We start from the raw sequence: 16,953 nt of genomic DNA, 5'->3' as shown, positions 1-16,953 counted from the left end.
AAGCTAAAAGGAACGCCTGCTTTTCTAGATCCAATAAATTCCCAGAGGGGAAAAAAAAACAAGCCACACCCTCTATTTTTCTCATTCAACATTCCGTTTCACTCGGAAAATACGACACAATATTGAAGTAAAGTCAGTCGGAACTTCCAGTTCATGCCGACTTTAATCTGCCGAATGCCCTGTCAGCATGTGTAATTAAAAGAAATGTTCTGCTTCTGTGAGGAAACACAGGCTGCTTGTTTGACATCACCTAGATCTCTTTATAAGCCCCGCCCCTCCAACCACCTGTCACTCTTTACACTATCATATTAATTGCTGATTGATAAAATTAAAGTTTTTTTTTAATCGTTTGAATATCTTGTTTCAGTTAGAAAATGTATGAGATTTCTGAAGTAAAATAGGTTGCAATCGATGTTTGTATGACATCTTCAGTGAATAAATGGAAATGAATGCAATATTTAGGAATAAGTAGCTTTTAAGAAACTTGTAATAAAGATTGGTGTGTAAGCTTTATAATTATATCATAATTTACAATTTGCTCCTAGACTGTCCAAACTGTAAATGCTGAATTGGTTGGTGGTGATATGGCAATTCACAAGAGAAAATAGCAAAAGTTTTCGTATGTTAAACTCTGAAATGTAATTGCATTAGTCTGACAGGCAGAGTGTTGGTGTAGAGGGCAGAGATGTGTGACCTGTGGTGCATATATTATGTTGAAGCGTTTTGATATGTCGGGGGAAAAAACGCTATTTCACACTGGGCCGCTCTGATAAATAGGCTTTCCTGTCCTCCAGCAATTTCACACTTTTTGCCCCCGAAGGGTCCAGCCGAAACCACACACACACAAACACACACTCTCACATACACGCACAAACACTGAGGCCTCGCAGCCATGCCTGGTAAAACTCATTTTTAATACCTCCTCCACAGCTTTTAACTCTGTATAAGTGCAGGATGTCCCATGGTTTTCACTTGTGTGTCTGGCATGTTTGTGTCCTCTGTTGCTTTCAGTTCCTGGCTCTTGGGACACACTTTGGGAAGGTCTACCTTCTGGATATCCAAGGAAATGTTACACAGAAGTTTGAAATTGTAAGTCTGAAAGTATCTTGTGTGATTGTTTATAGATCTGTTATACCATGTTATGTCTGATTACATGATGTGACTGTTTCTCCCTCCTCTGTTGTCTTTTATCCTTATAGAGTCCAGTGAAAATAAACCAGATTAGTTTGGATGACAGCGGTGATCATGTTGGCATCTGCTCTGAGGATGGAAAGGTGAGAATTTCCTTCATTCACTTCAGCTCCCATTGCTCTTTAATTTTCTTTATTAGTCCTTTAAGACCAACCAATCTTAGCCCAATCTAATCCAAACCCTAACACTCAGTCTATTTCTAAAATCAGAGGGCAGTGACTTATCAATCAGTACTTCCAGGTCTAATTCCTGAACCCTTCTTCTATAATCTAAGGGCAATGATTGGTTGATAAGAATGTTTCTCAACAAGTTCTACTTCTGTAAATCATGTTAAGCATCAGGCCAGTCCAAGAGGCTTGTCAGAACTGAACTACCCAGTTAGGTTTTGTTAGGTTGCTTGTCAAAATAGGAAGCTAGGTCAAATTGGTCTGTAATCATAATCACATAAATTAGGCAATAAATTGATTGAAATGTTTGTGTATATGTTATATTATGGCAGCAGAAAGTTACTGATGATGGATAATAATAATAATAATAATCACTCATATATTTTATATTTTTAATGTATGAAATTTTTTTCATGCATAATGGTAATTCAAATTGCTTTACATAAAGAATATTAAAAAATACTAGTCATAAAAATAAATAAAAATAATAAATAAATAAATAATTATAAAACAAGTCCATCTTCTTAGCATTATTCCCACTCATTTGCAGCATCCGCTTCACGCACACATTTGATTTGGCACAGGTTTTTTTACTCCGGATAAAATAATTATACAACAAGTAAGAAATAAAAATTGAAGAATTAGATCAATTAATTAAAATGAAATAGTTATACACTAAAAGGAAAATAAGAAACATACAGTACATAAAAAGACTAGTGAATTGGCATTTTAAAGAGACTGTTCAGATGTCTAGAGCGCATTGGTGGAATGATTTTGTACACTTTCAGCAAAGTATGCAAGATTGCAGTAGTCTGCTGCATCCTCCACAACAACTCAGCACTCATAACTGGCCTGCTATATGGGCATTTAAAGGATTAGTTCGCTTTCAAATGAAAATTACCCCAAGCTTTACTCACCCTCAAGCCTTCCTAGGTGTATATGACTTTCTTCTTTCTGATGAACACAATCAGAGATATATTAATAAATATCCTGACGCATCCGAGCTTTTTAATGTCAGTGAGTGATACCAATGAGTATGAAGCTGTTACCAATGAGCTGAAGAAAGTGCTTCCATCCACATCCATCCACCATAAAAGTAATTCACACGGCTCCGAAGGGGGTTAATAAAGTCCTTCTGAAGTGAAGCGATGCGTTTGAGTAAAAAAAAAAATCCATATTTAACAAGTTATGAAGTAAAATATCTAACTCCCACCAGGCCGCCTTCCGTATTCAACTTACAAAGAAAGTGTAAACTGGCGTCGCGTCAGTTTGCGCCACATTAGCCGCAGGCCCCGCCCACGAATGTTGACAGACACTGCTGTTTTAACATATAACTGCCCTGAGCAGGTTCACAGCGAGTTGTACACAGTCCGCCATTGCTGCACTGATGAGAACGTCTCCCAAGCGTTTTAGGTGTTCTGTAGCTGGATGAATTAATCCACATAGCTCTCTCAATTTACTCCCAAAATCTGAGCCGCTGAAGACGAGGTGGATTAATTTTGTTTTCGAAGAAAATGCTCCCTCAACTCTACTGAAATTCGTTTATGTCTGCACGAATCATTTCACACCGGACTGCTTTGTGAATGAATGTCAATACAAAGGGACAATACAAAACACAGGTTGTGCTAAAAATTTGTTACTCAGTGATAGATCAGTACAAACTGTTCGTGATCCAGCTTACAGTCTCCAGAATGATACTGGATACGGCAGTAATGAAGGTGAGAGCACTTTATTACAGTTCATCGGAGATTTACGGATATAAAGTTTACTAGTTTATTAAGCACCACCCGAAAAGGCATAAGGTCTTTATATATTTGTTTACTGTTAGTTGTGAGTGAAAACAGGCACTTCATATTTTGTGTGAAGTACAATAAACGTTATAAAACTCATCGGTAAACATGCTTGTACTAATATAGTGGATAAAAACAAGAAGACAATATAAGTTATAACCGTAATTAAACTAAACTATACCTGTTCTATCTCCATGCAGCATATATTCACAGTTTCTGACATTATAGTGCGTCCTGACTGACTCCTGACACCGGAGAATGAGCTCTTGAAGCTCTGCCCTCTTAGGCCGAGCGTAGCAGCTCATTTGCATTTAAAGGGCACACACTGAAACGGCGCTTTTTTGCTCACCCCCAAAAAGTGGCAATTTTAACATGCTCTAAAAAATTATCTGGGGGGTATTTTGAGCTAAAAATTCACATACACACTCTGGGGACATCAGAGACTTATTTTACATCTTGTAAAAGGGGGCATAATAGGTCCCCTTTAAGCTTTTTCCGTAAGTTGAATAGGGAAGGCGTAGGACGTACCGTAAGATTTTTGAACTGCAAGAGTTTTACACTTTCTTCGTAAGTTGAATACGGAAAGGAGGTCTGGCAGAAGCTAGATATTTTACTTCATAAAATATGGATTTTTTTAAATTTTTTACACAAACACATTGCTTCACTTCAGTAGGACTTTATTAACCCCTCCGAAGCCATGTAAATTACGTTTATGATGGATGGATGTGGATGGAAGCACTTTCTTCAGCTCATACTTGATGGTATCGCTCACTGCCATTATAAAGCTCAAGATGCATCAGGATATTTATTAATATATCTCTGATTGTGTTCATCAGAAAGAAGGAAGTAATATGCACCTAGGATGGCTTGAGGGCGAGTAAAGCTTCGAGTAATTTTCATTTGAAAGTGAACTAATCCTTTAAGTCATGCAAATCTCATTCAGCACTAATTCTTTGAGTTTGTTTATGCTATTACCTGATTTGTAGGCTTTAGTGAATTGGGGTTTAAATCGACAGCATGCTCAAATAAACAATGCCAGCAGCATTGCACGATTCATTCTTGGTGATTTTCCCCATGAGAGTCTAGGGAGTTGTTTACTTGAGTTTTCATATCTTTCTCTGTTTGCAAGATATGATGCAGTGCCTGTCTTCCTACTCAATACCAGCTCCGTCAACTCTGACACCTGCAGAAACAGCATGTGCGCATTTGGTCCATTTTAAAATGTGTGGTTAAAAAAGAACTCCTTTCCTCCTCGATCCTTCTGTGATTTCTATTGCTTCTCTCCTTCTATCTGCTCATTGATCATGAGCTGGCTGTTATCAGTCCACGGAGGCTAATCATCAGCACCTAGTGTGGCTTTCTCAGGCTGATCTGTAGCATGATAGGCCATGTCTATCCCTGTTCCTATGGGAAAGCGAGATCTTGTCGCACATACACCAATTAAAATCGATATGGAGGCCATTGTTCGCTCCTCTGCACTGTTAATCCCAATTTACCGACCGCTTTGCTACCATTGGTACACAAAATATGACACATGTTTTTAAGAGGAAGAGTATTTGAAGCATCATTTTATTTACTATGTTTTTTCAAGAAATAGAAATGTTGCCTGACCACAGATTTATATTGCTCCAAAAATGCAAATTCATACAGACAGGCCACAAAGATACTCACCTTTTTTTCTTCTTCTTTTAGCCATTTTCACCAATGCAAGAAAACGGAAATGTCTGAATAAAAAAAGTAAAAAAAGTTTTCAAGACGAATAATCAATGGGGCAAATATCGCGATGATTATTTTTAACTAATCGAGAGAAGCAGAAATCGTTATCATGATTAATTGCGCAGCCCTAATATGAGCAATTCAAAGTAGAGATCGACTGATATGGGTTTTTCTATAACCGATGCCGATGTTTAGAGGTCAGGGTCAGCCGATGGCCGATATGTGCTGCCGATTTTTAGGGCCGATATCTTGAAGTTTTCCCCTTCATTTGCATGCCAAAATGTCACACTAATGATAAGTGGATGCACAACATTTCTAAACTTAACATCATTTATTGAACACTGACTTAATTTACATAAAAGTTTTAGAGCATTTATCAAGCTGAATTTTTGTTTTTGTTTGTTGGAACATAAATGTAAACTTAAATATACATTCAAATAAAATAAATACAACTTTATAAATAAAAATCTATTAAAAACTTTGTCATGTTGCACAGCCTTGTATGCAAGGACAGTGCTAAACTCTTAGTGATTTCTGACATTCTTGACGGTTAACGTTAGACAGGTTTAATGAGGATAATAACTGTGCGACATATATATATATATTGTCATTGGTCGGAACACATCACTTTATTAGGCTGATGTCCATTTCGCATTAAACAGATGATGGAAACACACGCAGATGCGCATATTCTTGAGCTGAATTTTCATTAATGCAAAGTTGGATGGAAACCCGGCTATTGTCTGCATCAAACCATGCTTCCGAACAAATGTCATACACTTCTGTGCAGTGGCGTAGCACAAATCCGCGGGGGTTCAACCAAGAAGGGGAGCCAATGGATATCACACAAGAAGCAACGTGCAAACTTTGCGGAAAAGTTATGCCGGTAAAAGCTTAACCTCGGTCAGTATTCAAAGTGAAAGTAAAAGTGACGGAGCTGCCTGACGCTGCATTAACGGAGCATTTTCTCTCAGAGACGAATTTCAACATAATATGCTGATAACGGTATATAACTGTCTTAATTTATTCCATTATTTCTCTTGTTGCCCGTACATATAGTGAAACAAATGAGAAGAATAGTATTTCGTGTTAAACAGCTTTTTTTTTTTTTTTTTTTTTTTTTTTTTATAAAGTTGGTGCTTGAAGTAGCCTAAATCTGCTCTTAATTTTCATTTATGACTGCAGTGTTAATAATTTTAATTATAGGTCTAATTCATTGTATAATAGACCTAAAAAATGTTTAAAACATTTTCAAAGAGGAGCTGATAGCCTAATCTTTTATTATCCTCACAGCACGTCAGTTATGCGGTGATGCGCTGTGAAATTATTGCGTGCAAATTTATTATAATATTAATTTAATAATAAAAGTAGCTTACCTAATAGTAATAATAATAGACTAGAAGAATGTAACAGGCTTACATTAATTGGAAATGCCAAATCCTCTTAATATTGCCAATATTTGTCGGAGTAACGTAGCCCTCAATCACGCTGCAGTGTTTGTGAGAGCTGCCGCCTTCTCCACCCCAAGTAGAGTGAAATTCTCCGACTCCGATACAGGAAAAATAAAACAGAACTTATAACATTGGGGCTAATATGTTAGCAAGCAAGCTGCTGGTAGTTTTGGACTACAGTCCTTAAAGTTAACTACAAGTAAGCGAACATTCAACCAGCTGTAGTATTATGCCAGTTCCCGACGGTTCTGTGCTATCCGTTGTTTCTTTCACTAAGTGAAGCAACACTTCATAGTTTACTAGTAATATATAGTAAATATATGGCCATAGGACTTTGAAATATCAGAATTTAAGGCTTAGGCTACCTTTATCTCCCAGTACTGTTGTTGAATCTTCCAAAAGTTTCAATTCACATGTGGCAGCAGCACATTCCACCGCACCAATAACACAGGGCTGCCCGCGGACGTGCCTGGCTTTAAATCGGCGCTACTAAACACGGATATCGGCCGATGCCGATATATTAAAAAAAGACAAATATCTGAGTTCAAAGTCAGTAGTTTCCCAAGTAAATTAGCGTCACATTTTTAAAATGCCAGTACCGATAGGTACCGAAGTCGGTACTTTTGACAACTCTACAAGATACAATGGCAAATGTTTTCGTACGATAAACTTTATTGATTAAAATTGATATGGAGGCCATTGTTCTCTTCTCTACACTGTTAACCCCAACTGCACTTACCGACTGCTTTGCTACCATTGTTATGCAAAATGACACATTTCTTAAGAGAAAGTCTTTGAATAATGTTTTTCCAAAAACTCCACTTTGAAAATTATGATTTTAAGACTAAGTATGTTGCCTGACCAGAAAAGGAAACAATTCGAAGTCAATAGTTTTGTTTCCAAAACATCATCTTAAATGCGAGAGGATACTTTACTTTTAAATAGAATTGTTTTTTTTTTTTTTTTTTTTTTTTTGAGAGCTCACTCTTTTTTTAGTTTCCTCTTGTTTCACACAGACAGGTGTAGGTGAAATGCTTGTTTGTAGCCGTCAGGGACTGCAGCACAGCTAGCGATTAAGTCGGTAGCATAAAAGCGTGCGAGGGCAGAAAGAGTTGACCTTTACACTAATTGGGAGTCTGGCAGATGGTTAACTAGCCCGCTGGATGGTCTTATGCTTTGCCCAAGTCAACTGTTATCTCTGGACCACAGTGATTTTACCTTAAAAAGAAAAGACATCACTGTCTCTCTTTCTCAATTTCTCTCTCGTCTTTTCCAGGTGCAAGTGTTCGGCCTGTACACCAGGGAGGGCTTCCACGAAAACTTTGACTGTCCCATCAAGGTAACTTATTGCTGTTAATGCGAGTCGTGGTCCCCTGGCAATGTTTTTGCTGCCTGATGGGAAATAGTCCTGTGATTTCGATTTCCCGTCACAGCAAGCATTGATAATTCTCGAAAACAATGTAATTTCAGCCTGCTACTCGTCTTAATTGATTTCTCCAGAGTATTTCATATCATGCATGAGCCGCCTGTTTGTTGAGCATGAGTGATGTCACCTATGGCACACATTAAAGAGAGCCGGTGCTGTCATGTTCTTATATCGATACTTTTGTGTATTGGACTGTGAGGATCAATCCTTTAACTTTTCCTGGGTTAAAAAGGACTTTATTGAGCATGTTTTCTGACTGGATGCAGTCTAACCCCCTCTGAGGCACTATATGGCTTTAGAAATACTGGAGTGGACATTGATATTAACTCAGGTTTTGCCGTAAACTAAACTGAAATCCCTTGTTCAATTCTAGGTTATGGCACTACACCCTCAGTTCATCAGGTCCAACAATAAACAGTTTGTGACTGGAGGAAATAAGGTGAGTCCAGTTTCAGAATCACCTGTGTTGGAAGCACAGCTTCAAATCTGGTCTACGCTATGCCAGGATTACCTTTCCCTCACTGTCCACAAATCGTTTCTTCCTCTCTACTTTTTACAAAAAATGAATTTATTTGAGAAAATCTCATAATTTTTATAAAACGTCTTAATAGAACTCAACTTTTAGAGGACTCGTTTAAAATCTCCTCAAACTTTTAAAACATGCACATGCTCCAGAATCTTAAGCCCTGGTGCTCGTGGGAAATTTTGGTTGGCTGCATCTGCCACATGAGCCTTGGTGATCATGTGGCAGATGCAGGTTCAAATTCAGTGTTAGTCATTTCAATTATAATTCCTCTCCAACCCCCATCTACACTAAACTTTCACCGACATTGTACCTAGCACAAAAGGAAACAAAAGCACATTTGTTCAGCAGTGACACACACATGTCATTTTAGGTTTGAACCAGGATGTAACTACACTATCATTCAAAAGTTTGGGATCAATACAATTTTTTTTTTAGTAAGATATTAATACGTTTATTCAGAAAGTGAAAAACTCTTTAAAAAGCATACCAAAGATTTCTTTTTTAAATAAATATATATTTACTTTCTGTTCATCAAAAAGCAGCAACTTTATTCAACTTTAATAATAATAGGAAATGTTTCTTAAGCACCAAATCAGCATAATTAAATGATTTCTGAAGGATCATGTGACACTGAAGGCTGGAGTAATTGCTGCTGAAAATTCAGTTTTGCAGTAATTATTTGCATCTACAGGAATAAATAGCATTTTAAAATACACTGCCTGACCAAAAAAGGTCGCTGTTTGAATTGTAATAGGCAAATACTTAAGTTTATGAATGGATCATTATTACAGTGATTATGTTTCTAGCGTGTTATATGTTTGACAACAGTTCTTTTAACCCTAATTGATGGAGTGTGTAGCTTTTCATTTCAACCATGTAGGAAGATGTATCATGACCATAGGGATCACAATCATGAATCAGGATGACAATGTCAAGATTCATCAGGCTCAAAACTTTAAACATGTTTGGGAGGGAACATGAAGAATCTATTTCACACAAGAGCTGGCATCTCTGAGTCCTGACCTTAATTTCATTGAAAGTCTTTGGGATGTGCCGGAGGAGGCTTTGCAGAGTGCTCACCTCTTGCATTGTCAACACAAGATCTTAACCAAAAATGGATGCACTTCTTGATGGAAAAACATCACAACATTTATTTCATCAAGAGGTGCATCATATTTTGGTCAAGATACAATGCAAGAGTCAAGCACTCTGTAAAATCTACTCCAGCAAATCCTAAATACTTTCAATGAATTTAAGGTCTGGACTCAGAGGTGCCAATTCTTGTGTGAAAATTATTCTTTATGCTCTCTGAACCATTCTTTCACAACTTTAACCCTGATGAATCTTTGCATTGTCATCTTGGAATATGGCCATGATACTGTATGTCTTCCGACATGGTTGTTTAAAGGAACACTCCACTTTTTTTGAAAATAGGCTCATTTTCCAACTCCCCTAAAGTTAAACAGTTGAGTTTTACTATCAAAATATCATTTTTGCACAAATAATGTCAGACAATTGCTTATCAAAGTAAACAAAATCGTTAAGCACCTTTTCATAGAAATTCCATTGTCTTCTTTAGACTTTTTATGAGATGTCAATATACAGTATTCTTCTCCCATTGCTTTTATTGTTTCCGAGGTTTCATTGTGTCATACTGCTCACTAAAGTGGCTTTATGAATATCCCATTATCTAAAGGTTGAACCGAATGTTGCCTTTTCTTAAAATGGATTTTGATACTGCTTGTGTTATGATTTTTATTGAATCTTCTGCCTGAATATGACCAAAACAGCATGGTAAGGCCAATAAATCTGCCTAATACTATACACTGATCCAATTCAATACTTTAATATTGCAGTTTAAGCAAAGAAATTCCAACTCCCCTAGAGTTAAACAGTTGAGTTTTACCGTTTTCGAATCCATTCAGCCGATCTCCAGGTCACATTAATGAAAAAATGAAAAGTTGTGTACACGATGTAACTACAGAAGAGTCAAGTTTTAAAATTTCGAAACTCTTTGGTCATTTTTGATCGAGATGCTAACGGTCTAATCAGATTCAATGAACTATGCTAAGCTATGCTAAAAGTAATACCGCCAGACCCGGAGATCGGCTGAATGGATTCGAAAACGGTAAAACTCAACTGTTTAACTCTAGGGGAGTTGGAAAATGAGTGGAGTGTACCTTTAAGAAATGAAAAGCTACACACTGTTAGGGTTAAAAGAACCATTGCCAAACATATAACATGCTAGAAACATAATAATCACTGTAATAATAATCCATTCATATATTCTTAAGTATTTGCCTTTTAAAATCCAAACAGCGCCTTTTTTGTTTTGGCTGGGCAGTGTATATTAAAATAGAAAACAGTTATTGCAATAATATTTTACAATATTACTGTTTTTTACTGTATTATTGATCAAATAAATGCAGCCTTGGTGAGCATAAAAGACTTAAAACATTTAAAAAACTTACCAACCCCAAACATTCGAACAGTACACAAATATTCAAGATTGGGTGCAGGCTTATTGCAAAAATATAAAAATCGTTTATTGAAAACAACACAATATTTAACCACTGTTCTGAATTTTGAAAGGAAGTTTGAATGCTTTAATAAAAATAAAAACAAAAGCCACCTTCATACCTGAAGTCTAAACACATATTTTGTGGTCTCCATCATTTGATGCTCTTGAGGTTTCAACACGAGGGTTAAGCTAAATTATTAGAATGGAATCATTTTTTGTCATGTTGAGTGCCGTGTATAGTGGTTACTCAAACTGAAGCAGTTCGGCATGAAACGCTCTTACCGTCTTGGCCTTACATCGGGGTCAACATCAGGGAGAGAGAGAGTGGTCCATTTTCTCCAAAGTGTTGTTCACTAGAGAGATGTTGTCTCTTCTTGCGCAATAAATAACTGTCATTACATAGAGTGCCATAGTGTTCGCAACATGTAGAACACTCTTTGGCTTATGGACTAAACAAATACGCTCATTTTTCAAAGGACACAATGCTACCAACCCAAGATGCCATAGTCTGATACATTCCAGACTCCATACATCTATAGAAATGAAAACAGGGTTTGGGTTTGTCATAAAAAGCACTTAGAAGAAGTTGATCTGTTTGCATGCACTGATCAGACATCTTGTGGCTGGAAAAAAAACTTCAATTGTGAAGTGAATTTGAATAAATTCCACTGGTTCTTTGTAAAGTGGACTGTTAGAGACTTTGTTGAGACGTACAAATCTTCAACCACTCAAATAGAGTCTTCTCAATTTCTGTAAATCATAGATTTTTATCCTCCGTGCCACGATTGATTCTCATAAAATGGCTTCACACCGTTACTGCATTGTGCTTATCAGAAGCAATTAACGGCGTCCATTGTGCGCCACGGTGGCCAAGTCCTCTGCATTTTCCTCCCACTTCTGCTTGTTTCCTTCTCTCTCCCTGGCTTAAGGTCCCCATAATGCAGCCCTGCCATGAAAATCAATACGGCTTCCACTGAAGACGCATCTTGTCAAAGGCAATTCAATTCCGTCTGCTCGGCTCTTGGAGTGTCATCTCCTATTGCTGCGCTGTGATCTGTTAACATAGCCAAAAGTGTAGAACTGAAGCGACATTGAACCGTCTTTCCTTTCAGTCACTTTCTCCGCAGTCAGGTCAGGTTGGCTGCGTGTGATTGTGTGTGGCGTTTTTGACACTTTCGATTCAAGGTTATCTGCCAAGTGCATTGTAGCCTTCTGCACGATTATTATCTCAAAAAACCTTCAGAAAATATCAATTTTGCACAAATAATGTCAGACAATTGCAGACTTATCAAAGTAAACAAAATCGTTAAGCACCTTTTCATAGAAATTCCATTGTCTTCTTTAGACTTTTTATGAGATGTCAATATACAGTATTCTTCTCCCATTGCTTCTATTGTTTCCGAGGTTTCATTGTGTCATACTGCTCACTAAAGTGGCTTTATGAATATCCCATTATCTAAAGGTTGAACCGAATGTTGCCTTTTCGTAAAATGGATTTTGATACTGCTTGTGTTATGATTTTTATTGAATCTTCTGCCTGAATATGACCAAAACAGCAATGTAAGGCCAATGAATCTGCCTAATACTATACACCGATCCAATTCAGTACTTTAATATTGCAGTTTAAGCAAAGAAATTGTACCACACACAGGAAAAAAAATTGTACCATAACTGCCACTGAGGCAGTATCCTTTCAAAATGTTCACCTTTTTACCTTATTTACCATGAAAGGGTATTAAATATTAGTACCTTAAAGGTACACTACTGTTCAAAAGTTGTTTTTTCAAAGAAATTAATACTGTTGTTCACAAAGGATGCATTAATTAATCAAAAGTGACAGTAAAGCTAATGTTTCAAATGATTTCTATTTCAAATAAATGGTGTTCTTTTGAAATTTCTATTCATCTATTAAAAAATGTATCCACAAAAATATTAAGCAGCTCAATGTTTTTTTTTAATATATTTAATTATATTGAATATAATAAGAAATGTTTCTTTAAATCAGCATATTAGAATTATTTCTGAATGATCATGTGACACTGAAGACTGGAGTAATGACTGCTGAAAATTCAGCTTTCCTATTACATGAATAATGACATTTAAAATAATAAAATATTAAAAAAAATAAAATGACATTAATGTAATAGTATTCCCAATTCACTCACTTTTTGGCGCCTTTTTTTGGAGCATAAGAGACTTCTTTCAAAAACATTAAGAAATCTTACTGATCCCAAAGTTTGAACGGTAGTGTAAATATTACTGCCTTTTAAAAGGGTACTGCCCTAGTGACAGCAGTTCTGCAGTTTTTTTCGAGAGTGTAGGATAAACAATAAAAATGGTCTCTGATCAGAATCAGTAGTCCCATTGACTTTCATTCTGTTGTTTTGTACATATTTTTGCTCTATGTTCTACTGCCATCTGGTGTTTTAGCACAAGCAATACAGCGAATTTTGTTTAGTGTTGGTGAATCTCTATGAGCAAATACTCACTAACATTAATAAAATATGTCCCATAGCTTTTGCTTTATGAGAGGAACTGGCTGAACCGTTGGAAGACCTGTGTTCTGCATGAAGGAGAGGGAAACATCACCAATGTGAAATGGAGAGCCAACCTCATTGCCTGGGCAAACAATCTGGTACAATCAGATTTAGACACATTAGACACATTAATTAAGATGCCTTACTAGTCACAATTTTATCTAAAATGCACTTGATGTGTTTCAGGGTGTGAAAATCTATGACATCAGCAGTAAACAGCGCATCACTAATGTGTTGCGGGACAACACCAGTCTTAGGCCGGATATGTATCCCTGCAGTCTTTGCTGGAAAGACAACACCACACTGATCATCGGCTGGGGCTCTTCTGTTAAGGTGTGTGTTCAGAACAACTGCAGAGCAAGTATTTTATTAAAAGTAAATTTGATAATGTTGTTTGATTTGTTTGTTTTTCTCAGATATGTGTTGTTAAAGAGCGTGACCCAACAGAGATGAGAGATCTACCCAGTCGCTATGTTGAAATTGGTACTGAAGCATTTACAGTCATACACATAATGAGAACATGTAACATCATCATTAAGTGTAAAGGGGTCATATGATGCTTTTTAATGTTTTCCTTTTCCTTTAGTTCAAATGTATCTGTATCTGTGCATGTATACGATCTGCAAAGGTACAAAGCTGATAGTCTCCCACAAAGAGATTTATTCTATCTAACAGAGAACACTGATCCAGACCTGATCCAGTTATTACTCCCGCAAACTTCCTTCAGGTCACAAGATGAAATATTAGCATAATGCCTTCCCAAAGGGCATATTCAAAGAGAGAAGACATAGCTTCAGTGGAATTCTAGTGCTGTCGTCATGACGCGGAGACGCTGTGTGTTTGGATGCGAAAGCAAAAATGCTTTGTTTGGCCTTCCGAAACCAGATAAAATTAGGAATCAGAGGTTAAGATTTATTTATAAAGCTGTTCCTGAGCAGTATAACCCAAAAGTTAGTGCATTTTACTGATTAACTGTGTGTTTACAATTGCTAAAGCTTTGGAAGCTGAAATTTGCAATTATGGTAAGCGGCGTTACATTTCCGACACACTTTTGAGGTGTTTGGCCAATCACAACGAACTGGGTCAGCTGGCCAATCAGAGCACTCTAAGCTTTTCTGGAGGGGCTTTGTAGAAATCAGTGTATCTCAGACAGGCTGGGAATAGAGGAGCTGCAATAATGTACAGTATGTGGGGATAAATGTGGGTTTTGTTTTGTTTTTTTCAACATTGAAGCATGTTAGCCTATTCTATTACACCTAATGAACAAAATTATGCTTTTTTAATATGACCCCTTTAAAGGGACAGTTTACCCAAAAATTTAAATTCTGTCATCAATTACTCACTCTCAACTTGTACAATAGCATAACTTAATGACGTTTTTTGGTTTTTCTGATTTCTTTCAGTGTCAGCATTTGAGACTGAGTTCTTCATTAGTGGACTGGCGCCTTTAGCAGATCAGCTGGTCACTCTGTACTATGTGAAAGAGAACTCTGAGCACATGGTAATATTACCCACTCCCACCAGTGCTACTTGAAAACATCAGCTTTTTAGATGTAGAATGTAAACTATTCCAGAATATCCTTTTAGATCAGTGGTTCTCAACCACAGGGCTGGGACCCACTATGGGGCCTCATCAAATGTTTAAGGGGCCACAAGATGGAGAGGCTGCTAACTGCAGAACCAATCAGTGGAGCTTGACGTCCATCTTCCCCTCTCTGGACGTAATGGGTGGAGCTTGAATGTCGAGCCACACCCTAACCATTACCTTATACCAGGGGTGTCCAAACCTTCTCCTGGAGGGCCACTGTCCTGCAGAGTTTAGCTCCAACCCTGATTGAACACACCTGAACCAGCTAATCAATGTTTTACTAGACATACTAGAAACTTCCAGACAGGTGTATTGAGTTAAATTGGATCTAAACTCTGCAGGACAGTGGCTCTCCAGGACTGAGTTTGGACACCCCTGCCTTATACCTAAACATAGGGCAAATTCCAAACGGCATTTTTGCGCCCTTGAAGGGCACTGTTTGAGTTAACAAACATAGCAATTCAAGCTGTTTTTTTATTTTTTCATGATATATTTCACACATTTTTGTCATGTTATGTTTAAGTAAGTTTCATAGGTTAGAAATGTGTTGAGTAATGCATTGTCCAAAGATGAGACGGCAATTTTTAAAGTTGAGAACAGAGAAATACACTCACACACACGTATATAACATATTTTAAAATATATATATATAAATGTATGTTTATTTGCAACAGCTATGTTAACAGCAATAATAAGAAGTTTCTGTCGTGAGAACAACTAATCAGCTGATGGACACCATGCTGCGTTGTCATAGGAGCATCCCAGGGGAAGATAATGAAGAAATTTCGTTGCTCCCCACGTAATTACGAAGTGCATTCCAAACAGCTACATAATGATACGCAAGTGCCCTGCTCCCTCCAAAGTCCCCACTTCAAGGGCTATTTGCCCATAATCAAGTGGTGCTCAAATGACATCTAGCTCCTCCTCTCTGGACGTAATGGGTGGAGTTTGACCTAGACCAGCTCTACCTCTGTGGACAAAATAGGTGGAGTTATGTTTAGCCATAGGGTTATGGGTAGGGTTTGGGTGTGGTTGGGCCATCTATCTCCACCCATCTCCACCCTTTAAGTCCAGCAAAGGGGGAGCTGGATGTCAAGCTCCACCTATTGGCTATTGACCCATTAGGTTCACAAAGATGTGGATTTACATCATTTGGCTCTGCAGTAAGCAAGATGACTTAAAATTATTTAAAATAAGACAAAAGTTTTAATTCAAGTTAAAAAATGAAGATGTAAGATTTATTTTATTTCGTTCTCTCGACACTTACCAGTTTATTTAAGAACTAGGATTCTCACGATCTTGGAAAACCTAGATATATGACAGAAATGTATGGAAATTAATAAAATCTTAAGTCATGGTTTTATAATAAATATGAACTGAAATAAAAGTTGTTGTTTTTTTTAAATCCCAGTTATCACGAATGACTATAAAAGTCATTTAAATTACTGTGAGAGTAAAATGTATATATTAACAAATATAATTGTGTTTGTCACAGGAGGAAGAGTTCAGAACACGGCCTCGTTTAGACATCATCCAGCCGTTACCCGAGGGCTGTGAGGAGATTTCATCTGATGCTCTCACTGTACGCAACTTCCAGGAGAACCAGTGCAGGGACTACAGGCTTGGTATGATGAAGACAGAAAGAATGTACAACTGGAATACCATAATGATGCAGGGGCATACAAATCGCCTTTAATCCCCAGTTTAATCAATTAAATTCCCATTTTGATATAATTGTTTTAAAGCCCATCCGTGCTATTTTTCCAGAACACTCAGAGGGAGAGTCTCTCTTCTATATCATCAGTCCTAAAGACATTGTAGTGGCCAAAGAAAGAGACCAGGATGACCACATCGACTGGCTTCTGGAGAAGAAAAAATATGAGGTATGAGTTCAGCAGTCTAAGGAAGCATTTATATCATAACATTAAAAAATCTGAGTTGTACTTTAATGATTTCTGATTTGATTTGGATCTTTGTCACAGGAAGCACTGATGGCTGCAGAGATCAGCTTCAAAAACATTAAACGTCATGACGTACAGG

At 37.2% G+C, this 16,953-nt stretch overlaps 1 protein-coding gene across 1 annotated transcript in view; it reads left to right on the top strand.

Moving 5' to 3' along the window:
* Positions 1–16,953, top strand: part of vps41 (VPS41 subunit of HOPS complex) — a 37,480-nt gene that overhangs the window by 10,735 nt on the left and 9,792 nt on the right. Inside the window, exons 4-14 of the mRNA XM_051882395.1 lie at positions 1,012–1,089; positions 1,200–1,274; positions 7,592–7,654; positions 8,115–8,180; positions 13,304–13,423; positions 13,512–13,658; positions 13,742–13,808; positions 14,729–14,826; positions 16,409–16,538; positions 16,681–16,796; positions 16,896–16,952. Coding sequence (XP_051738355.1) covers positions 1,012–1,089; positions 1,200–1,274; positions 7,592–7,654; positions 8,115–8,180; positions 13,304–13,423; positions 13,512–13,658; positions 13,742–13,808; positions 14,729–14,826; positions 16,409–16,538; positions 16,681–16,796; positions 16,896–16,952 — 1,017 coding nt within the window. The remainder of the gene's footprint in view (positions 1–1,011; positions 1,090–1,199; positions 1,275–7,591; positions 7,655–8,114; positions 8,181–13,303; positions 13,424–13,511; positions 13,659–13,741; positions 13,809–14,728; positions 14,827–16,408; positions 16,539–16,680; positions 16,797–16,895; position 16,953) is intronic.

The sequence above is a fragment of the Ctenopharyngodon idella genome, chromosome 23, assembly GCF_019924925.1.
Source record: "Ctenopharyngodon idella isolate HZGC_01 chromosome 23, HZGC01, whole genome shotgun sequence".
NCBI classification, from domain to species: domain Eukaryota; kingdom Metazoa; phylum Chordata; class Actinopteri; order Cypriniformes; family Xenocyprididae; genus Ctenopharyngodon; species Ctenopharyngodon idella.
This window is presented reverse-complemented; position numbering and strand designations above follow the sequence as displayed.